The following is a 24,475-nucleotide window of genomic DNA, read 5'->3' as shown; positions in this document are numbered from 1 at the left end:
ACTTTTCACTTATATAATACAAAATACTTAACTTTTGAGACTTTCTAAATCAGGCATTATCTTTGTAAGTGAATAAATACTATCCTACAATGATTAAAATCTGGTTTGATGGTAAGATCAGTGATAGAAATTTTCACCCAATCAATGATGACTTGTGTTGTACAATTTCAGCTTAAGCAGTACATTTTGGTTGTTTATTTATTTATTTTGAGAGGAAGCAATGTAGGTAGGTAGATATTTTATAAGATGATCCTAGGTCTCTTTCTGAACAGCTACGTTAGTCCATCCTTGACTAAATAAGATTTTGTTTTTCTGAAGCAGTGTGGTCCTCAAATTTAATTTGCATAGCAATTATCTGCTGCACTTGTTAATAGTGCTAATTCCTTGGCCCAGCCTCTTGGGGCGTCATTTAAGTGTGGACAGTAGCCCTGCCATCTAAATTTTAACCAACCACTATCCCTAGGTGATTTAGATGCCAGACTTCAGCCAAGACATCCCAAAGTCTATCTGATCTGCAGACTCAGAGAGTGAGCTTGCATTTTATAAAATTGGTTTAACAAATCAAGCATGGTAGAAAGAATCAAAAAGGAATGTATACTTTATACTTCCACAGCTAACCCGTTTTTGGGGAGAATTACCTAACTTTTCAGCATTTCTCTACCTGAATAGAGAGTTTCTCGTGAGAGTGATAAAAGAATTACAAAGCACTCATGACATTGGCAGTAAAAGCTTTATAAGTGAGAAGAATTATTACCAAGCTTTATTTGGTGGGCAGAGTCAGGAATGAGCACACATTCTGACTAGTTTCTATATTTAACTTCTCAGGAAGACATTTTTTGAAGCTGATTTGCAGTTAAGTGGAAATAAATTTAAGCATGGCTCCATTTAGGTGTACCTGAATAAAGCCTTATTCTTATAAACTGTGTGCAGGTCCTAAATCATTGGAACTAAAGGGCTTATCTGGTTCTCCTTTTACTAAGAAATGCCTAACTTTCACTTACAGGAAATGCAGGTATTTAATAAAAAATGAAGCCTTTGCTCTAAGATTTATAAAGATCAGTTGGAGATGTTTACATCCTATCCTGTTATTATTTTCTGACAGAAGAATGACTGCGAGAAATTTGAGTTGAGGTTATCTATATAACCTTAGGAGCAGGCGGGAGTTTTTAGAAATGTTGCCCGTGTTTTTCCACTCTCGCTACAGTAAGGAGCAAACCATGATTGATACAATTTGGTATCTTCATCTTACAGGTTCTAATTTGCTTAAAAGACATTTCCTATATCGTAGTTCTGGAGGTGAAGCCAAGTGCAAGTTCTTCCCCTCTGTCTTGTATAGCAAACCCAGATTTGGTACATGTGTGTGAGAAAGCAAACCTCTTCACCCTGTTGAGGGTTATGGGGAAGATTAAGGGAAATTGGAGATTGGCAGTGACTTCTGGCTGAGAACATCTCTTGCTGACAGTGAAGGAGTGGGGAGCATGGTCCTGGTAGCCTTTGGTCCCCAGGGAATGGTATGTCTGCCTGTTCTGGTCAGGGGAGGAAGGGATTCCATCATTGAGCCTCCAAGATCTTAGAGCAACACACTCTGTCTGGAGGCTTTCAGAGGTTCTAGTCAGAGCTTCTGACTGGGCACCTCAGAGCTTCTAGTCCTCACGGTTACCATTGGTACCTAAATCCAAGTTAATTGAAAGTGTTTCATTTTGTTCATGACATTAGCCCCACACGAATCAGTTAATTTCATGGTTAGCCATGTAACCAAATGGACAGTCTCATCAAAAGATCACATTTATTTAAATGGCCTAGCCCCACCCTCCCCAAGAGAATTTTCTAGGATCAAGTGTAATTTTTTAAAAATTACCTTAATATTTTAAGAAGATAGCTAGATAGATAAGATAGCCTATGGTTTTGTTAATTTATGTGAAAATTCAAAGTACATGTACTTTTACTAATTTGAGAGGAAATATGGTTCAGTGAACTTGGAAATAGGCAGTCTTTAAACAAATGGTGCTAGAAAACTGGATGTCTACATGCAGAAAAATAAAATTTGACCCTTATTACCCATCATATATAAAAATCAACTCAAAGTAGATTAAAGACTTAAATTATGGTTTCAAACTGTAAACTACTGAAAGAAAACATAAGGGAAATTATACATGAGATTGATCTGAACAATGATTTCTCTGGTTTTTTTTTTTTTATATGACCCCCCCAAAGCACAGGTAACAAAAGCAAAAACAGACAAATGTCATTGCATCAAACTAAAAAGCTTCTTCACAGCAGAGGAAACAATTAACAGAGTGAGGAGACAATTCACAGGGTGGTGGAAAGTATTTGTAAACCATATATCTGATAAAGGGTTAATATCCAAATTATGTAAGGAATTCAAACAGGTCAATAGCAAGAAACCAGCCCAATTTAAAAATGGGGAAAAGATTTGAATAGACATCTAGCAGATTTCTAAAAAAAATGTTAAACTAATCAGGGAAATGCAAATTAAAGTCACACTGAGTTATCATCTAATACCTGCTGGAAAGGCTATTATCAAAAAAATGAAAACTTAGTGTTGGTGAGGATATGAAGAAAAGGGAACCCTGATACACTGCTAGTGAGAATGGAAATTTATACCACCATACAACATTATGGAGGTTCCTCAGTAAAACTAAAAATACAATTACCATGTGATCCAGGAATCCCACTTCTGGGTCTCTATTCAAAGGAATAGAAATTAGAATGTCAACAAGAGACCACACTCTCATATTCACTGCAGCATTATTCACAGTAGCCACTATATGAAATCAACCTAACTGTCTGTCAGTGGCTTTGCCATCACAGAAGAGAAGGATCTGAGATCTGGGACTTAGAGTTGGATCTTGATATGCAAAAGAAAGTAACATTTCTCTGCAGGCCCTTTCAAGACTGTTGTCTTGCTGTAAAATTCTACCTGGGATGTCAGAATATAAATATTAATGACTTTCTTTTTACATTCCTTATCTTCCACTCTACCCCAGTGGTAGGTGGGTCTGATTGGGAAAAAGATTGCATCCACAGATAAAAATGCAAAAGAGAAAAGCATATTACCATATTTTGTAATATAAAGTCACTACCCTTGATTGACATCATCTTACAGGTGGTGGTTATTAATGCCATCCCCCTTTTACAAGTCATGAAATTGAAGCTTGGTGAGTTGACATAACTTGACTAAAATTGCATACTAGAAGTATCGTAGGACTAATGCTATGTTTTTCCCCCAAATGTATAATAAAAAGAAATTCCTTTAAATTCTAGCTGGATAGATATAAGGGTGAAGGCAAATTTTATAATCTTCTTTCCTGGACTCTTCTTGGGCTGTCTCTGTGCTTTATTTCTTTAGTAGCCTATGTGGTCCCGTTGCTTGTATTTATAAACACAGGGACTCCTAGGGAATTCTTGGCAATTCTGTGTATTTTGAAATTCCAATGTAATGTCAATGGAAAGATTTAACAATAGAATTGCTGACAGTTCAGAAATAAACTTTATGAGCATGATATGAGTGGCAAAAAAGTTGTAGTCAACATTATTTTTTTAATTTAGATTATTCAATTTAGATTATTTGTCAACCATGACCTGAGTTAATAAGAATGTCCATATAGAGCTGACCTGTTGAGTTTTCTGGTTTACAATCCCCAAGGCAGAAATATGTAGCTGTGAAATGCGAATCCAGGACTTAGGTACAGTCCTACCTTAGCCACTTGTTATGACTTAGTGGCTTCTAGGAACTCATTTTCTTATTCTGGGAAATGGAGCTAATGGCACTTGCCTCTGGGGCTTGTTGGAGGGCTAAATGAGATGGCATAAAACATACAGAGCTTCGAACTGGCACACAGTTCAGGAACCATTTTTTTTTTTTTACTAGCAGAGATAAATCTTTTAAAATTTAATTCTTGAGAAAGGCTGTAGAGAGTAGCAAAGTGCACTAGGATCTTTTTAAACGGACATTTTGCAGCGTCTGAGAGTCATTGCTACTCATTGTACCCGTGTGATGATAACAGATTGGTCAGAATCTGTCTTGTCAATAGAACACACCTTCAAAAAGGCACCTTATAAAACCAAAGCATGTCCTCTTCTCAAGATAAAGGGCTGAAAAAAATTGTTGCTAATGTTAACTTGATTTGGGGGTATTGAGGTTTTGTTTTAATTGGATAATATATAAGCCATCTTTGTATGGAAAGACAAACATTTTTTTTTTTTCAGTACAATTTCTTGTAAGAATGGCAATGAAATAGGCCACTGGGATCAATTACTGATTACCTCTTTATTACCCAGCCCAATGGAGTAAATATGCTCTAACTTAGGGACCTGGTGTAGGTCCTTTGCCCTAGTGACATCATTTCTCTATTGAATAATTTTTAACTACTTTTCCATTGACTGGACATATATTAAATCTTACTCAAAAAAAAGCAGTGTAAAAACCTATTAAGTAGAAGAGAAGTTTGGAGCATCTTGGCCGCAAGAAAAAGACATAAAAATTGAAATGGAATCTTCCCTGCCTTAGGGTAGGGATAAATCATATAGTCAGTTGGGAGCAGAAGGAATTGTGGGGCCCAGAGCCTTTCAGTGGCTTGTGCCCTCCAGTCGGGTGTGCTGAGTGGTGCATTTGATGCCAGAGGTTTGGAGGTTTTCAGCTGTCCCAGATGTCAGTCTGCGCACTGTAGATTGATTGTGCTGAGTACTGTGCATTTTCAGAACATCCACACACTTACATTCAACTGTTAATAAAAGTAACACACCTCTTTTGTGCAGCAAACATTACCTGTCCCATATAAAACCATGGGTTGGGAGGGGTGGGAAAGGTTTGGAGAAGGAGTGGGTGGGAGAGCTAAAAATCTTCTAAATCATTATGCCCTAATTTTCAGAGACTGAAGTCCTGGTAGGAAATCCAAGTCAGTTTGTTTAGACTATTGGTATAAACCTTCTGTTTTCTTTGTGTTCAGCCTCATATCTGTTCAATTCATTTAATCTTTATTACATATCAATACAGATAAAGAATCAGACCTGGATACTTAACTATCTCTTCCGCTGACTTCCTATGTGATTCTGGACAAGCTATTTGGCCTCTCTCAGTCTCAGTTTTTCCATCTAAAAAATGAGCATGATCTGAAGAGTGCTGAGAGTCTGATTAAGCAGAGGGCTAATGGTGTACTGCTCTAGACCATCACTCATATAATGAATATGTGCTCTTGTTACACTCAGATTCCTACATAAAGAATCTATCAAATGTAATGACTCCTGCTTTGGCCAAGGAAGTTGGTCTTATCTACTAAAAATGTGTAAACACTACATATTGGGTGTGTATAATTACTGAAGAATCCTTTTTCAGTGAACAAAAGCTCATTGCTCAAACCCCACCAAGGCAGCTCCACCAACTTAGATTTGCTAACTTTTGATTAGTGATTGGTGATAATTCTGAAACCAGATCACACATTGGATGTTGCTGGCTCTAGACAATAAGATTCACCTCTCTCCTTAGTGTGAGAGAAATAATTACGAGTGTCAGAAAATACACTCAATACACTCAATACAACTACAATATGTCAATTTACAATTTAAAAAGTAACATATTTTACATGTAAGAAAATCACCAAGTTAAGACAATTCAAAATGAATGAAATACTGAGTTCCAAGAAATGATATTCACCATTTCTGAATAGAAACTCAGTTTCTCACTAACCATGCCTAATAAATGCTGAATAGATATTTAACAAATGTTGACATAAAGAGGTATCAGATTGTTAACCTTCCCCCAATGACCACATACCTCAGTCCAGCCTTGCCAGGACCTGTAGAGGCTAGAAGAGGAATATGGGGAAAACTGAATGGGATAACTCACATTAAGAGTTTATCATGTGCCTGAAACACAGTAAGAGCTAAAGAACTGAATATATATCTCTGTGTGTATGTGTGTGTGTGTATAAAAATATATATATATATTTATATGTGCATATACATATGTGTACATATATATGTGTGTTTATGTGTATATATATACATAAACATGTAAAACAAATACTAAAGGGATGGTGGTCTTTCCTTTACCTCTCCAAGTTCCTAAGCTGAGCATCTAAGGCCAACCTACTTCTCCAGCTTTGTTTTCTAACACTAACCAACGCTGTTTTCCTTACTGTTCTGACGTCCGGTCCCAGGCATTTCTCCAGCTTTCCCTCTGATTATGCCAATTCTCCACCTTGGCCCCTCCCCTCACCTGACCTACCTATTAGGATCTACCTTGATGCCCCTCTTTCCGAATGTTAACCCTTTTCCCCTCTACTGGATGTGACATTTTATCTGCTTGTGTCTGTCTTTTATTGCTTTCCATTTTGACTACTTTGTTCAGTTCAATAGCCCATTATGTAGTACCTCGGTGTTCAAGAAATTATTCTGGGTGCTGGGAATATGAAAACATCCTCTCTCCTACTAAAGGGGTCATAATGTAGATAGGTAAGGACAATTGTTTGTGTTGCTGACTATAAAACACTGAGATTTAAAAAAAAAAAAAAAAAACATGAATGGGCAGAAAAGAGCTTTGTTAGGCCAGGAGGAGGGCTCTTGGTTTTGTTGCGGGCCTCCAATGCTGGTAATGAGGACTCAGAGGGCTCTTTACTAAGGCCCTGTGGTCTTGCCCTGTGGACAAGACAGTTTCACCTGGTTAAGGGAAGGCGGTGGCGATTCTGGGCCAGAAACAGGGTGGGAAATACACCCTGGGAAGGGGGTCTATGAGGTCAGACAATTAAGTTTGTGAAAAAGTGCTACGTACCTCATTGTAGACTATCACTACGGTCACCTTCTAAGTACTCCCCTTGGGAAGCTACACACCAATGCCAGCACCTAGTTCACCCTTCAAAGCAATTTTGTACCTCTTTTTCTGGAATGGCCATCAGAGTTGACACCATACAAAGTCTGGTCATTAATTTGATGAACTCATCCTAGAAAAAGTGCTACATATCTCATTGCTGAATATCACCACAGTTACCTTTGAAGTACTGCCCTTGGATGTCTGGTGACCATAGTGGCCTGGCTTTCTAGACCTGGTCTAGGACTTCCATTTGAATGTTGGCCAGTATCAAATAGAGTAGGGGTCAGAGGTGTCAAAGCTTTCAAACCTTGGGGCTAAGCCCCAAGGCATCAGAAACACTGAGATGGAGCTGTGGAATTGGTGTTAGTCTCCCTGTATGAGTCCCATGTTCTCAAAAAAGGTGGAAATGACGAACTTACTGTGAAACTGACATTTCTAGCTTCAGTACTTGGTGGTGATCAAATCAAAATAAAGACGGCAGGAGAGGGAAGAGGCTTGTGATTCCAGATCCTTGTGTGCTCACACCCTTGAAGTAGACTCCTCTTTTTTGAGGCAAAGATTGTGCCACCATACCTACCATGGCAATATGTTTCACTTACTTTTAAATTATGTCTAATTATTAATTACAACTATTATCTTTAAAAGTAATCTTATAACAATTATAATAATCATTAAAATTTTAATAAGTGTATATCTTTATAGGGCACATGTGAGGTTTTGATGAGACATACAATGTGAATCACATCGGATAATCAGAGTATCTACATCTCAGGCTTTTATCATTTCTTCGTGTTAGGAACATTCTAATTCCACTCTTTCAGTTATTTTAAGGTATACCCTAGCTTATTGTTGGTTATAGTCACTTTGTTATCAAATATTGTTCATTCTGTCTGACTATCCACTACATATTTGTACCCATTCCCGAATTCCCACTTTATCCCCGCTACCCTTCTCAGCCTCTGGTAACCAGCATTCTACTCTCTGTCTCCACGAGATCAATTGTTTTTAATATTTAGATTCCACACATGAGTGAGAACATAGCAGCTTGTATGTAGCAGATATGTTACAATCTGTGGGCCTGGAACTCAGAGAAGCAGGCAGAGATGGAGACATAGATTTGGGAATAACCCGCATAGCAGTGTAAGTTGAAACCTTAGGAACAGATAAGATCACCAAGGAAAGAGGCAAAGAGGAAAAAAAAAAAAACAAAACAGAGCGCCTGGGGAAAACTTGCATTTTTAGAAGGTTTAAGGACAGTAAGGACACAGAAAAGTATTTTAAATCAGCATCTCAAGTTCAGTTGTCAGACTGAACAGATAGGGGTTGAGAGAGAAACTACTGGGACAAAGAAAGACGTGGCAGCTATTGGTCAGCTTTCAAAGAGAAGTTCCATGTTCAGTAGCATTGCACAGGCCACATTATAATACCATATTGATTGAATGATGGTAAATATTGACCCTGTTTTTGTAATTTTAGCACAAAAATAGAGTGATGAAATGGAGAGCTATAAGTGCTTCTTCTTGTTTTTTCTTTTTAAGGAAGAGAGTTGAACATTTGGATACATTTGTGATTATACACTGGTATAAAAAATGAATATTCTTTCTTTGCAAACTTGTTACCATGCCCTCCCATGGGGCACAAACTCCTTGCTGAATGTGGAAGGAGTGTTGCTGAGCAGATCTCTAAAGTAAATATTTTGACCCCTCTCCTGGATGGGGCAAGAAATAGCTGATTATTTAGATAATGAGGAACTGGGTTCTGTCTCCTGTGGCCTGGAAACACTCTGGTGTTTTCCTAACATTTTTATGTCCACAACCCTCAGAACACATAAAACATTCCAACTAAGTATACATTTCATCTATATTTTGAACAGTGCATTTGGGTCTTAATTTTTTCCTACCCTTTCTATTTTATGCCATTCTGTTTCATTAAAAAGGAAAGGAACAGAGAATGAATGGGTTTGCTGATGGGCAGTTTGACTGGTGCTGTCCCGATCCACCCTTGCCCGAGGCAGAGATAAACTGCCACAGACACATGTGTCTTAGATGTGAGGCCTAGAGCAGGTTCCTTCATCTCACTGGTCTCAGTTTGCTTATCTATAAGATGGGCATGACTTTACCTCCCCAGCTCCTCAAGTTGAGCCTCCAGTGAAACCCCTTATTTTCAAAAGAGCTTCTTCTCTGTAAAAAAACTATACAGGTGAAAGATTATATTATCACCAAATTTCAACTCTTGGCAAAACGTTATTGCTAACAAATTCTTTTTCTAAACTGTGCTTGCTGATTTCTCACATAGAGACTTGAAATGCTAAATGTCTATCTGTCGTAAAATTTTTAAGTTTTTTTGAAAAAAATGGGTTGGGTTGATTTTTAAAGAGTGACCCCAGCTACAGCCCCTCATGCATTATAATCTTGGTGTTAATTTTTTTCCATTACGGAAGCTCTTTACCCTTACGAAATTGATTAGCAGAAATTAAATAAGCATCTTTTTTTTTTTTTTTTTTTTGAGACAGAGCCTCAAGCTGTCTCCCTGGGTAGAGTGCTGTGACATCACAGCTCACAGCAACCTCCAACTCCTGGGCTCAAGCGAGTCTTCTGCCTCAGCCTCCCAAGTAGCTGGGACCACAGGCACCCGCCACAACGCCCTGCTCTTTTTTTCTTTGGTTGCAACTGTCATTGTTGTTTTGGCGGGACCGGGCTGGATTCAAACCCGCCACCTTAGGTGTATGTGGCTGGCGCCTTAGCCACTTGAGCCACAGGCACCAAGCCAAATAAGCATCTTTTTGAAAGGACATCAACCCCATTTGTGTTTAAATAGTATGATTAGTAGAGTTACTAGGAGAGTTTTCTTATCATCCATTCTAGTAGGTCATGGAAAAGGAAAACCTGTGATTATCCCCAAAGCAACAAGAAAGTGATATCAAGGTGAGTCCTAAAATCCTTGGAGGTTGTCAGCAGTGGCTCCTCTTGTAACCCTCTTGGCTAGTTTACAAATAGATACATTTTAAACTAGGTAGTCTTACATGAATTAGAGTTAATTAATCCACATGTGTTCCTAGTTCTCATGTGGTCTCTAATGTTCACTATTCAAAGTATGTGCTTTACATCTTGTACTTGTATCTTTTGTTATGAGAAGTTATTTTCAAAGGCCTTTGCTTGTTTTTAGATTCTGTGTGTTGAGAGATAAGAAGATGGTTTGTGTTGGCAGAGAGTGAGGCTCCTAGCCTCCCTCGGTCCCAGCAGCTGTCATTCCTGTGTACGTGTTTTGCTGGAGGGAACTGTCCCAGAATCAATATTTGCATAGGAAATTTTCTCCAGCCTACCCTCATTCTGAACAGATAAAAGAAAAATTAACCTCAAAAATCTAAATAATTGCTCCCTCCTTCTTCTACCACACGAGCCACACCAGTAGAAGGCATTCAGAGAGAAGCTGTCTCCTTATTTATCCTCGACAGTGTGCATGAAAAGGTCCACAGGGCGCTCCCTCACTTGGAGGTGGCTCTGTGGATTTTGTACTTGTGACTTCATAGACTAATCTTAAGCCTTAGGAGTCCAAGATAAGGACATTTTTGTTACCAAGTGGTCTATGTGAACCACTGGCTAAAATGCATTTTTGGAATTATGTTTTTTTCAATATTTCCAAGAAAATAATGTTATTTGTGTTTTGGAAGAGAATGATCTCTTCGTCATCATACTAAAGTATCTTAGCAGAATTTTGAGAGACTCCATTATGCAGATTGAGATTGGTTGCTGAGTTAACTTTGCCAGGCCCTTTAACTTGTGTGTGTTTCTAATTCTCACTGTGTTAATGTCAGCATACTGCTAGGTGACAAATTTTGGGGTCTTCAAAGATCAGCAATAAATGTGCCATTGTTGAGAATGGGCTAAAAATACAAGACAGATGTTTTATCCCCAGTGTGGTCTAATGCTCATCTATTCTTCTTTTAACTCTATTTCTGTGTATTAAGAATTATGCCTAATTCCTTTTTTTTTTTTTTTTGAGACTCATTATGTTGCCCTCAGTGGAGTGCCGTGACATCACAGCTCACAGCAAGCTCAAACTCTTGGGCTTAAGCTATTCTCACCTCAGCCTCCCAAGTAGCTGAGACTATGGGCACTAGCCACAACGCCTGGCCAAGAATTATGCCTAATTCTTTAAAAAACAGTGTAATTGTCATATGGCATTTTTATTTATTATCTTGAATGTTCTGTGTCTTAGTACAATGAGATTTAAAAAAAAGAAATCCCTACAATGTTGTTTTAAAAAACATCTTCCAAAATTTAATTTTCTTCCTATTTATTGGAATTTAAACTTTGAAGAGTGAAAATTCAAATCAAGCACAAATTAAGTGACATTTGTGGTTGTTCTTCACATGAAGTTATCCCACATTGGTATATGATCAACCTCCCCTCCAAGAAAATTACTCCCCTTTCCAGGATGAGGAAATATTTCAGAGATTATTTCAACTGGTTAAGTGAAATAGACATTGCATAGACAATTGCATTTTAAAGAAAAATATAGGGTGTTATTCTGTGTTTAATTTTTTTCTTTATATTCTTGCCTCTAGTTTTTCAGAGAAAACATGAGTGTTTTTCTTTCTTCTTAAGTTTCCTTCAAACTGGGCAACAGTAGCAACAGGGGACCCCTTTGAACAGGCATGAATGGAACCTTTTTTTCTGAAAATAGAAGAAAAGCTTCTACCCACTTCAGCTATTCCTACCTTGCCTGTAGGTGCTCAGCTGGTAGGAGTTATCCTAGGTATTTGTAGAGTTTGACAGAAGAGTTTTCTTCCCTCCTTCTTTCATAAATAGCTACAAAAGCAGTAGCTTATTATATAAGCAGGTGTAGTCAAGTGGTGCAGCTATGGTCACTTGGGGATGAATTGTTCATCCCGGTTAGCATTCGCAGAGTTGCGCTGTCCCCACGCATTGTAGGTGGGCTCCGTGGTGAGTGCCACGCAGCAGGCATGAGAGGCATACAAAAGCAAAAGTACATGAAATGATATTTAAAAGAATACAGAGCAGAAAGCAGAATATTTAAAAGCACATAAAATAATGCAAACTGAATTCATAAGTACAGTGGTGACCTCACTGCCAGCGGGGCTGGAATGTTTCTGACCTTCATCTGATGGAGAGGGCAGAGGGGACCAATGCTGCAGTGGATGCACGTGATGACTTACTCTGCTTAGGAGTCGTCCTTGATTGCTGTTTCTCCCTCATCTTCCTTTTTCCCTCCCTCTATCTTCAATTCATTAGCAAGCTGTGTCCATTTTGTCTAAAAATACAGCTCTAATCCTCCATGTTTCTCCTGGTCATGGCCACCGCTGGTCTGAGCTGTTGTCAGCATTGGGCAGGACAAGGAAATCTCTGGTCTCCCTCCTTCTGCACTTCCTCTGCTCAAGTCTATTCTCCACAAAGAAGCCAAAAGGAACTTTCGAAGATACGTATCATACATATTAAATCATGCAATCTCCCATGGTCTTAGGCTCACACCCAAATTTATCAAGGTCTCTACTATATCAGGTTTGTCAAATGTCACTATCTCCTGTTATGGACATAGTAGGGGCTCAGTTAGTATTTAAGATGGAAGAGAAAACTGTATGGTGAGAAAAGCGAAACAGTCATGATGCTTGGATCAGGGTCGTGCACTTTGCGGTGGAGTGTGAAGTTAGAGATTGGGGGAGCTGGAGAGTTCAAGCCCTTCCATGATTGAACAGAAGTTCAGATTTATTAAACTGAGCAGTACACAGGCCGAAACCTGGTACATGCTATTTTTACATTTTTGGGACTGATTATTTTAGCAGTTGTGCCCAAGCTGGAGTTGGGGGCTTTGTGTAAGAGGTTATCACCCAAGTGAAGGGTGATAAGGGCTGGAGAGGGAGATGCTGGAGAGAGGAGAGATGAATTCAACACTCTACAGTTTGGAATTCTGTGGTAACAATGCACTAAGCAACCCACATATAAAATACTATGTTTTCTTTATTATATGATATTAAAACTGCCAGACAGAAAACCACATTTAAAATAAGTATGAATGGTCTCACATGAAATGAATAGAAATCGTCTTCTCTACCCCCAGCTTCCATTGTATTAAAAGCAGGATGCTGATATGATGATGTCTGGATGAGTTTAGGAGAAGAAGAGAATTAAGATTAAAAGTTCCCACTGTCATGGGCGGCACTTGTGGCTCAAAGCAGTAGAGCGCCAGCCCCATACTGGAGGTAGTGGGTTCAAACCTGGTCCGGCCAAAAAACTGCAAAAAACAAAAACGAAAACATTCCCACTGTCATTGTTTTAATAAATGAAATAAGTAATAAGTATTTTTATTTATTTATTTTTTATTTTTTATTATTTTTTTTGAGACAGAGCCTCAAGCTGTCCCCCTGGGTAGAGTGCTGTGGCATCACAGCTCACAGCAACCTCCAACTCCTGGGCTCAAGTGATTCTCCTGCCTCAGCCTCCCAAGTAGCTGGGAACACAGGTGCCCACCACAACGCCCGGCTATTTTTTGGTTGCAGCCATCGTTGTTTGACGGGCCTGGACTAGATTTGAACCTGCCACCTTAGGCGTATGTGGCTGGCACCTTAGCTTCTTGAGCCACAGGTGCTGAGCCCTAATAAGTGTTTTAATAAATGAAAGTTCCCAGTGCTATTAATGTTCCATTTGAATAACAAAAAATAGTGCCAAGATTTACATTTTATGAATCTACCTACCATCAATTTTTCTTGCTACATGAAAGAAAATTATCTGAAATGTCTTTCTTTTGATGCTACATTTAATAGTGTTCTTTTTTTTTTTTTTTTAATCAGTTGAACAAGATGAAGAAAATGGTGACAAACACACAACTGTAACAGAAGCCGAAGGCCTTCCAGGTCCTCAGGTATGATCCGTTCTATGACAGCCCCTTGTTCTGTGCCACGGCTGATAAGATGATACAGGTGCTCAGAAATGATACAGGTTTTGCCTTTTGTGTGTTCAGTTTTAATATAAATGTTTTTCACAAGAAAGACCCTAAGTTGCTAACCGTATTTATAATTTGATTAATGGGAGAGGGACAGATAGCTATGGTCTACTTCCCAGAGAAAGCAAGGAACATAATGGAAGAACCAGAAGACATAGCCGCCCTCAGGAAAAGACCTTTGCCTGAAGAAGGCAGAGAGGATGAGCGAACCGACAACTTTGACCTGTCAAAGGCTGCCTCCAAGAGCTAAGCCATAGCAGAGATATGCTTTTGGTAGCAACTTACCTCCAAATACTATTGCATTAAAAAAGTGGGACACCCTAGTGCTATCAGCTGTTAACTTTATGTAACAGTGAAGCGTTTAAAGATTCTGTAAAGATTCTTAAGTAGCCTGGTTGGTTCGCCACTTCACCGTTAGGGTTCCACATCTATCAGTTCTGGACAGTAAAATGATATTATCTTTTTCAGTCCAGATTGCACAGGTTGTAATGTTTTAATAAATTTGCATTGTTTTGCTCTGCTAGTATTAAGCATTGCAATCTACAAGCTCATATTGAAATTACACTTCAGGCTTCCACGCAAACCTCTGTCGGGATTTCCTAACTCAAGAGTATTTACTACTTTCTCAAGGGTTTCTTACATTCTTTAGTTATTAGTGGGACAAGTATTTCTTGAGCTTATTCTGTGGGGAAAGTCTGCTTGAATGCAGTTTATTTCTCAAAAAGGTACGCAGACCTTGCTTTTCAGGATTTTGTGATTCTGTTCAGCGGTAAGTGACAATGACTGCATACCACAGGGCTTCTAGAAGAATGAAATCTTGAAATTGATAGTTAGGTCAGGAACAGATTCTATTTAGGTTTGGGAGTCAAGAGATAAATTCACTGGTAGATATAATTATGTACCTCGGACTAGGCCGAGTAGGGAGGCAGGTAGCTGTCACTTCCTCTGGTGTATCTGAGAAAGCTTGATCAGTTACCGCGGTAGCACCACCAGTTTTATTACTTTGATTCTGCAAGTCGATCCATACAAATGTCCTAGTAGAACTGGTAGTTTAAGTCATGTGGGGTGAACTTAAAGAAAACTTACAGGGTCGGCACCTGTGGCTCAAGCGGCTAAGGCGCCAGCCACATACACCTAAGGTGGCGGGTTCGAATCCCCAGCCCGGGCCTGCCAAACAACAATGATGGCTGCAACCAAAAAATAGCCGGGCGTTGTCGCGGGCGCCTGTGGTCCCAGCTACTTGGGAGGCTGAGGCAGGAGACTCGCTTGAGCCCAGGAGTTGGAGGTTGCTGTGAGCATGATGCCATGGCACTCTACCCAGGGGGATAGCTTGAGGCTCCGTCTCAAAAAAAAAAAAAAAGAAAACTTACAGATTTTGCTATTAGATACCTAGGCCAAATTAGAAATAAATGTGTCTGCTCATGAGTGTATACATATGATGTCTGACAATTAAGTTCACTAACTCATCCTAGAAAAAGTGCTGCAAAACCTCATTGCTGAATATCACTACGGTCACCTTCAAAGTACTCCTGTTGGGAAGCTATGCACTGACTCCAGCACCTAGTCCACCCTTCAAAGCAATTTTGGAACTCTTCCTAGAATGGCCATGAGAGCTGTTATTGTACACATATTATTCTTGATGTCTTGAATGTCATCAAAATGTTTCCCTTTCAGTATTTCCTTTATCTTCAGGTAAAGAATAAAGTCACTGGGGGTCAGACCAGGTGAGTAGGGAGGGTGTTCGAATACCATTATTTCTTCACTGGCTAAAAATTCCCTCACAAACAGTGCTGGGTAAGCTGATGCATTGTTGTGATGCAAGAGCCATACTTTTCACATGGCAAAGTTTTCAGCTAAGATTTTCCTAACTATTTCTCTGTACACATGTACTTAGTCTGTTATACTTCTCATAGCTGATGGTTTTGATACACATTTTGATGAATTTTTGCAATGTTTTCATCAGTTCTGCTTGTTCATGTGGCCCTGACCTCTTTATCAGTGACATTTTCTCTCCCCTCAGAAAAATGTTTAATTTGTACACTGTCATTTTCTTCATGGCATTATCCCCATAAACTTGAATAACATGTCCCTGGTTTCACTTTAGCTATTGCCAAGTTTAACAAGAAATTTAATGTTTGTTTGCTCTAATTCAAGCTCTGACATTCTCATGACAGCACACAAAAGCACACAACAATAATGAATGCCACTCACTCAACAACTTACCTCCACACACTGATGTGCACACAACTGTGAGAAACTGATATACCAAGATTATGAAACCTTACCTAGTTGTTTGTACTGTGCTGCCCACAGTGGAAAGTTCATGAACTTAATGTCAAACCTGTATGTGTATAATTTACATGTGCAATTTATTTCTTTGATATATATACATATAATTGTTTAACCATCTATATGACAGGCTCCATGGTAAGTATTTCAGATTACTCCAATCTTCACTCCAGAGTATTGAAGTAATTTTAAACAGGTTAAATAGAAGTTGGTTTCTCATTCCTTACCTGCTCTCTGTACTTAAAAAATATGTTGCTTTGGGAAAATGCCTGTAGCCAGGGATATCCAACCTTTTTTCTTTTCCATCCCACACTGGAAGAGTAAGAGTTGTCTTGGGCCACACATTAAATACACAAACACTAGCGAAGGCTGACGAACAAAAAGAAAAAAAAGTCAGTGTATACTTTTCACAATATCGGACACCATAGATAAGCAAAACTGTCCTTAAAGAATCTGCACGTGGCCAGCAGGCCACAGGTTGGACACCCCACAGACTGTTGAAAACTTTGGGTATGTAAAGGATGAAGATGGTCTCTAACCTTAGAGAGCCCTGTGGTCCCCAGGCTTCTCACCTCCCAGAGAGCTCTAATCTCCCTCATACATTGGCTCCTTCCTTCTTTCTCTCACTATAAATATCTTTCCTGCCTAAGAAACTCCCTGTTTTAATGCAGTGACATGTGGGTGGAGTAAAAAGAGCTGTTCAGACTTGGGTTTGCGTCCCAGCCCTTCTTCCTTAAGGGCAAGTTCCTTAGCAGCTCTCAACCTGTAAGTTGTGTAGGGTGCCTGAGTCTTTGCCCCTGTGGCATCCCCACTGGGCTAAGCAGTGCCTAGCAGGCAGGGCTGTTGTCTCTGTAAGGTTGGAAGTATTATACGGTTATTATGAGACTGAAATGAAGCAAAGTTTAAAAAAAAAAAAGTTTGTTCTCTTGGCCCATAAGAGTTTTAATAAATGTTAGGCAGCCTGCCATGAAATTTAGGGGTGCTGACTCTACAGCAGAATCCTTGGGTTCTTTTCCTGGCTCTGTCACAGTTACCTTGAGCAAGTTAACTCTCCTGTGTCCATCTTCCTTTTCTGTAATAATACTGAAAATTAGCACTTAGGCAGCATTTTATACATACTAGGCACTGTTCGATGCTCTTTTTTTTTTTTTTTAATGTATTTAAACCTCACAGCCAACCCTATAAAGTAGTTAGTATAATTACCACCACTTTACAGATGAACCAGTGAGGGGTGGGGCCAGGTTTCAAACCACGGCAGTCTGGCTCCAGCATCTTTGCTTTTAACCATTGTGCAAACTGCCTTTCTAACTTCTATAAAATGGAGATAATTGTTAGGTTGTTTTAAGATTAAATGACTACAGATGAAGCCATTAGAATAGTGCCAGACACACAGTATGCACTCAGAAACATTAGCCTCCGTCAGGTATCATCCTGATCACCGGTCTCGTTGCTTTTGGGTTTGAATATTTAAGGTTCTAACAGCGCTCAGATGTGGTGCTACTCTCTCTCTTTATATAGGATGACAGGATTAAAGAATCTTTGTCAGAATATATTGAAATTTTATCAGATTCTAGCTTGAAGTTCTAATTAGACCTTCAACAAATAATTTGTTTTGAACTTTAGAAATTCATGCTTCATTTCAGTTGGCCATTGGCCACTGGATTCGGTGACTGCCCCGGTCTTACATGTGAATCAATCATTTTACTATTAAGTAATAATTTTTAATTATGTAAGTTAGTTGCCAAATATTTAATAATTTATCGGTAGCCACGGGTAACTTTATATATATACTGAAGAAAACTCGTATTTAAGGCTGTATAGAAAACAGATGATCCTGTTAAATCTTTTGCGTTAAAATTTGTTAAAGTTTATCTATTTATTTTTTACTTACTATTTTTCCACTTCACTGCCCTGCTTAGCAGTATGATTGATAATGTACACAGATCTGAGCTGTAATTTCTCTCAGGTCAAAAGAAGATAGAATATTGGTGGCCTCTGTGATCGAGCCTGAAAGTTCAAGGAATCAAGTATGTGAAATGAATGAACCCTTACTTTGTCAATTATGTAAACTTACAATTCTATATTTAGAGTTTATTCTGAAGACATAATTCTCTAACACAGTAACTTAAGACAGTATCAGAGGTCAATAACAGTTATAACCTCACATAGCTGTGATTTCTGCCTCCTTCCCCATTCTCAAGATGCTCTGGCAGGATATGGTATCACGTCATATTTATACAGGATGGAGATCATACTAACCAAAGTAATTCACAAAGGAGGAGGACCAGAGGAAGGAGCCTCCCTGAACTGCCATCGCCTTGCTGTGTAGTGAGGGGCTGGGAGTCATCGAATGATTTCTAAGGCTCCAGGCACCCTGGTGTGGTGTCTAAGGCCTACATTAGTGACACCCTAGGAATCAGTACACCTGCCTAGACACACTTTCTAGTGTGTGCATTTCTCACTGTGGATGCTTCTTAGTTCTTTCTCCCATTATCAAAGCACATATTTTTCTATCCCAAATAGGGAGAGCTTTTTCATAGTGTTATTGCTTTCTTTGGGGAAATGTGAGAAAATGAATATAGGCTGCCCTAAAATTATTATTCCTTTTTTTTGACTTTAACTGTCCCCTGAATTTTTTTGGAAGGAAGTCTTCATAGTTTCTGTTTCAGAAATAGGCACATACAATTGAGTAATAATATATCATCTCAACCCATCCGTGTTTTATTCTGTCAGTGATATTTTCTATTTAAAATAGCAAAGAAAATTCTACAACTTTTTATTTAAGGTTTAAGTTTTAATGAAATGAATGTTTGGTGTAGTCATCAATCAGAATTTATCCGAATGCCCTGAGTTTGTATTGAATAGCCTTCTTTTACTACAAAAGTGCCTTCATGGAAGGCGAACACTTTCTTCCTGGTTTTCCTTCCCTTGATAGCAATTTTTGCATGATGTTTCACTAAGTGTTTTAGAAAAAGTGGTTTTTAAAGTAACGATGATGTAGAAAATACTTCCATACATAGAACTGTGCTGTTTTACCTCTCGTCAGAGTCAGATGCTCACTCGTCATCCATGTGGTCTTTCCTAAGACTCTCGTTCAAATTTCATTTCACCTCGGAGAGGATGGACCCAGCATTTTCCTGACTCCATTTGTAAAGGAAACAGGCTTGTTTCATTTATATTCATCCCATTTCTCTTCTCAAACCCTGAAAATCATATGAATAGCTTTAATTATACATTGCAGAGATTTTTTTTTCCAAAACAGACCTTGAAATAAGGCTCTTAGATAACTCTTCTGACAGTTATACATTAATCTTTTATTTTTTCCTGGCTTAGCGGTGTTAGGTAAACTGTTTGTAATTAATTTCACATAGACAAATTAAATAGACCAAGAATGTGAAAGCCTAGATCAAGGGCCGTTCGTTACCTTGCCTCGCCTGCCATCAGAAAGCTCCCGAAATATGTTAATAAATTTATGGGTTTCCTGAATTAAATCACTAAATTACGGAGCTGTGAAAGGGACCCTCAGAGAACATCTGGCTTAGCATGGTACTTCCAAAGAGCAACTGCCTTGTAAACCACTTAGGATGTATGGGCTTAAAGTCCTCCAGGGAATGAAAAAGCGTTTATAACCTTCCTTGAAAGCCTTTCTTGATAGTTGTTCTGTAAGGAGTGCTATAGAATTGATTATCTAGTGAAAATACATCTAGAATTTATATGGAAACCAGAAAAATCAAGATAGCAATATTCTTTCTTTCATTATAAGATGTGAAGTAAGCATGAAATAATTTATTCTAAGGACCATTTTTAAAAGGAATAGCTTATTGTGTATAAAATACATATTTGATTTGTGTACCTAGGTATCTATTCTTAATAAAAATATTAAAGAAAAGTCAGTGTTTAAGATGCTAATCGTAGGATTATGAAGAGCGCTTAGAGTTTCTTGAAAACTCACATTCGCACAGAAACCAAAAAAAAAAGTTAAGACCTCTTCGATTTCTTTTATGTAATTCCAGTCTTTCATTGCTGATGTTTTTATGAGTTGTTGAAACACACACACATATGCACCTGTATCTGGGGCCTACAGATGGAAGGAAGGTATTTCCAGGTTGGAGTCTGTGGGAGCGCAGCCAAGTTGCTTTGCAGCCTGTGGGAAGGAGGAGGGGGAAGGCTCCACAGTGCTCGCCCCTCTGTCCCCCACTGCCAACCCTCAGGAGGGCCACGCTGGGAAACAGGGAGGTCAGGGCACTCTCACACCACAAAGCAGGTGCCCAAGTTGGATGGTCATTGGCATCCTCTCCCCACTAGCAGGGCCGTGCATTAAAGACTGCGGATGACACGACAGGAGAGAGGAAAAATCCCAGGTGTTGGCAAAAATGAATTTTCTAGAAAACAGAAATGTATTCCTTTAAATGTTAAAACAGTTAAAGGATGTTAGTCATTTGGGAGTCGAAATTGCCCCCAGTACTTTCTTGCTGTCATAGTTTGAAGGAGGATGGTTAACAGCATTGAAACTCTTTTACCTTCTTTAGTATTGTTTAAAAGAACATCTTCATGATCAGCCCATATAGCCTATAACCACACAGTGTTGTGTTATAGGCTCCATTAAAATCCGACAAACAAAAATCTGCCCTGAAGGAGGAGGCAAGGATGGGAAAAGGCCTTGACCGAGTGTACCCTTAGTAATGCTCCACGATCCTGTTCTACTTCCCTTGCCCAGTTTCCTCTTCTCTTAGCCCAGGAATTGACAAACCACAGCTGACTGCCTATTTTGTAAATGAGGTGTCAGTGGAATATAGCAGGGCTAAAAACAGAGACCCTATGGCCCACCAAGCCTAAAGTATTGCTCCCTTTTCTTCAAGGGAAAGTTCTCTCGTGCTTGCCACTGACATGATGATTGCATGCCTGCCTTCCTCACGCCTCTGGCATCTTCTCTCCATTTCCCACTCTCAGCTGGTAACTTGACTTCTTATGTTACTGGGAAATCGAAGCCCCTTCAGAACAGAATTTCCACATGTCCCCACCACCAAATACGCCAACCTACCTGCATATTTACCCCTGCACTTCACTGTCCCTCCCATTCCAGTGGATGAAATATTTATCTTCATGTTTCTGCCCAAGGGTTAGATCTTTATCCTCCCTTTTCTATTCAAGAGAACATTACTCTTGAAAATGCCCCCATCGGCTTGGCACCCATAGCCCAGTGGTTACGGTGCCAGCCACGTACACCTAGGCTGGCGGGTTCAAACCCGGCCTGAGCCGGCTAAAACAACAATGACAACTGCAACAAAAAATTGCTGGGCATTGTGGTGGGGGGTGCCTATTGTCCCAGCTACTTGGGAGGGTGAGACAAGAGAATTGCTGAAACCCAAGAGTTGGAGGTTGCTGTGAGCTGTGACACCACGATGCTCTACTGAGGGTGATATAATGAGACTCCGTCTCAAAAAAAAAAAAAAAAAACCAAGAAAGAAAATGCCCCCATCCCTCTTCACCATCAAATTTCCCTCTCCTGGATGGTTTCTTTCTTTCTTTCTTTTTTTTTTTTTTTGGAAGCATTGATATGTTATTTATTTTTCATTTATTTATTTATTATTTTTTATTAAATCATAACTTTGTACATCGATGCATTTACTTTTTTTTTTAAATTAAATCATAAAGAGGTAGATCATGTGTACATTGATGCATTTATGGGGTACAATGTGCTGATTTCATATACAGTTTGGAATGCTTACATCGCGCTGATTAATATATCCTTTACCTCATTTACTTAATTATTGTGTTAAGACATTTATACTTTATACTTAATTGGATGATTTTTAATAGAGATCCATATGCTAGAATATCCCTTATGCTAAAGCAAGCAAAACTCCCTTCAGTATTGCTCTTCAGTCCTGTCCTACTTGTTGTCACACATTCCCTACTGATTTCATGCTAATAAAGCTTTTGTCCCTACCGCTTCAAAAAGAAATTGCTCTCCTCCAAGTCAAGATTTATTCTTGTCAAATTCAGTGTCAGTTATTTTGAGCCCACCTTGTTTGATATTTCAACAGCTTTTGATGGAGTTTTTTGCTTTTTCTTCATTGAAACACCTTTTTTTTTTTATTGAATGGTAAGTATGTACATTAATGCACTTCTGGGGTACAGTGTGGGGTTTTCACATACAATCCGAAATACTTTGAAACACCTTCTTTACTCTTCTCCAGATTCTTTGAGGACACTTCTCCTTAGTCGCTTTTTCTAATTACTCCTCATCTTCCCAATATCTAAACATTAGACTCAGTGCATGGATTCACACCACTGTGAATTGGTAAAATCAGAGGAATACCGTCTACACTCTGGTCACGCCCCAGTTCCTTCTTCAGCCTGGGTCTCTCCCCGGGGCGCCCAGACTGCCATCCTTGCAACTCCACTTGGATGTCAAATAGACATCTTCTTTCCCAGTCCTTCCAGCTTTCCTTGTCTTTCTAATCTCGATAAATGACAACTCCATTCTTCTCATTGAATAGGCCAAATAGTTAGGAGACTCCTAAACATCAAAGTCTCATATGGAAGAGACTCGTGTGGAAACCAGTCTCCTAACTGGCCTTCTAGCTATACCCACTTCCCCTTACCTAATCCAGGGCACACAGTGATCCTGCTAAAGTGTATGTCATTGTGCCAGCCCTCTGTTCAAAACCTTTCAAAGGCTATCTCATTCGGAAAAAGAATCCAAACTCCAGCCTGTAAGGAAACTATGTAATCTGATCCCACAGCCCCTCTCCGACTGATTCCAGCAGTGTCCCTCTTACCAGCTCTGTTCTAGCCAAGCTGTTCTCTCTGCTCATCCTGGATCACGCCAAACATACCAAACCTCAGGGCCCTTACACTCGCTGTGCATCTGCCTGGGACACACTTCATCAGGATATCCATGTCTGTCACCCCTTCTTTACTTCCTTTATGTCTTCACTCAAGTGTCATCTTATTTTAAAACCCTTCCCTGACATGTATGTTTTGATAATACCTCCAATTATTTCTCTGTCCCCTTATCCTGGTTTATTTTTCTTCTTGTCTTATGTTACCCCTAATATTTCATATCTGCATGTTATACAATTTGCATTTTTGATTGAATGTAAGCGCTCGGATGTGAGGGGGATTTTTATTGTTGTCCACTACTATATTCCCAGAACCTCTAGGAGCTTGCTACTACTTGTTGAGTGAATGAATAAATGAATAAATAAAATAATTAGGAAACTAGAGACATATACCTGGAGAATACTAAAAGGAGGATATGATATTTGTATTTAAATATTTGAAAGCTTGTCACACTAAATGAGAAATTGGTCTAGTTTCAGTTGTTTTAAAAGGCAAAACTGGTATTCATGGGTTAAAGTGAAATGGGTTCAGAGTTTGTCTTATGTGATAAGGGATTTTCCAATAATTCTGGCTCTCCAACTCTGTACAGTCTGTCTTAAGATAAACTGAGAACCCTGTCCAAGGACACTTCAGAAAGGAACTGGAAAACCACTTGTCAGGGATGTTGTAAAAATAAATCTCTGACTTCGGTGGAGGAATTCCACTTGCTGTCCTCTGGGAGTCTGTGACTTGAGCCACTTCAGGAATTTTGGTTTTTTGTTTGTTTCCTTCCTAGTTGGAGAAACTGCAGATAAGGAGATGTCACTGCCCTGGGGAATAAAGATTTAGTCGTTACTTTGCGGGGTGGTTTGATGCCCACTCAACAGTAGTGTAAACTGTAAAGACCGTGAAGCTTTGGATCCCTTGCTGACCCCTTCCCCATATTTGGTCATGCTCCTAAATATATTCAAACCCTGTAGGTTATATTGTGTAAAACAAAAATTCCATAGTTCTGACTGCCCCTGCCAAGTCTAATTTCAGATTTCTTTATTAGATCATGTCTTGGTATGTCCTTTTGGAAAGAATTTGAGCAGAAACAGTTCATAGCTTGTGTGTTAGAATGAGCATATTTTTCTTAGTTCTAAAGCCCTAAATTTGTCTCCCTCCTCATATTCTTAGTACTGAGGTGCTCTGACCTAATAAAAATATATGATGCTTTCAGGATCATTTCTAAACCCGTAAGCTTTCTTTTTCCAATTCCTTATTGTTACTAAAAAGTCTCACCATCTTTCATGCAATGTTAGGGGTGTTTTACTAATGCCCCGTAGTAATTTTCCAGTTATGAAAAAACATTATCTGGCAATCTTCTTGTTAACTGCATGTACACAGAATGAATGATCTGGTGGCACTGAAGACTTGGGAGGTTGATACGGTTATTTTTAGGACTCTATCTCTTCACCCTTTTGCCAGCGTGGTTCCTGGCTAACTTTCCCATGAGTTTTTAACCTCTTGCTAGGCTCTGCTTATGTAACAGGAAACAGGCTGTCAGGAACAAACAAACGGGGGCAT

The 24,475-nt window shown here is 39.2% G+C and overlaps 1 protein-coding gene across 2 annotated transcripts in view; it reads left to right on the top strand.

The window, feature by feature from the left end:
• The window catches only part of RAPGEF5 (Rap guanine nucleotide exchange factor 5), a 237,168-nt gene that overhangs the window by 110,942 nt on the left and 101,751 nt on the right, over positions 1-24,475 (top strand). For both annotated transcript variants that reach the window (XM_023512415.1, XM_023512414.1), the window contains exon 8: positions 13,638-13,708. In XM_023512415.1, the coding sequence (XP_023368183.1) occupies positions 13,638-13,708 (71 nt within the window). The remainder of the gene's footprint in view (positions 1-13,637; positions 13,709-24,475) is intronic.

The sequence above is a fragment of the Otolemur garnettii genome, unplaced genomic scaffold (assembly GCF_000181295.1).
Source record: "Otolemur garnettii isolate 467f Iridium unplaced genomic scaffold, OtoGar3 scaffold00028, whole genome shotgun sequence".
Classification (NCBI taxonomy): domain Eukaryota; kingdom Metazoa; phylum Chordata; class Mammalia; order Primates; family Galagidae; genus Otolemur; species Otolemur garnettii.
This window is presented reverse-complemented; position numbering and strand designations above follow the sequence as displayed.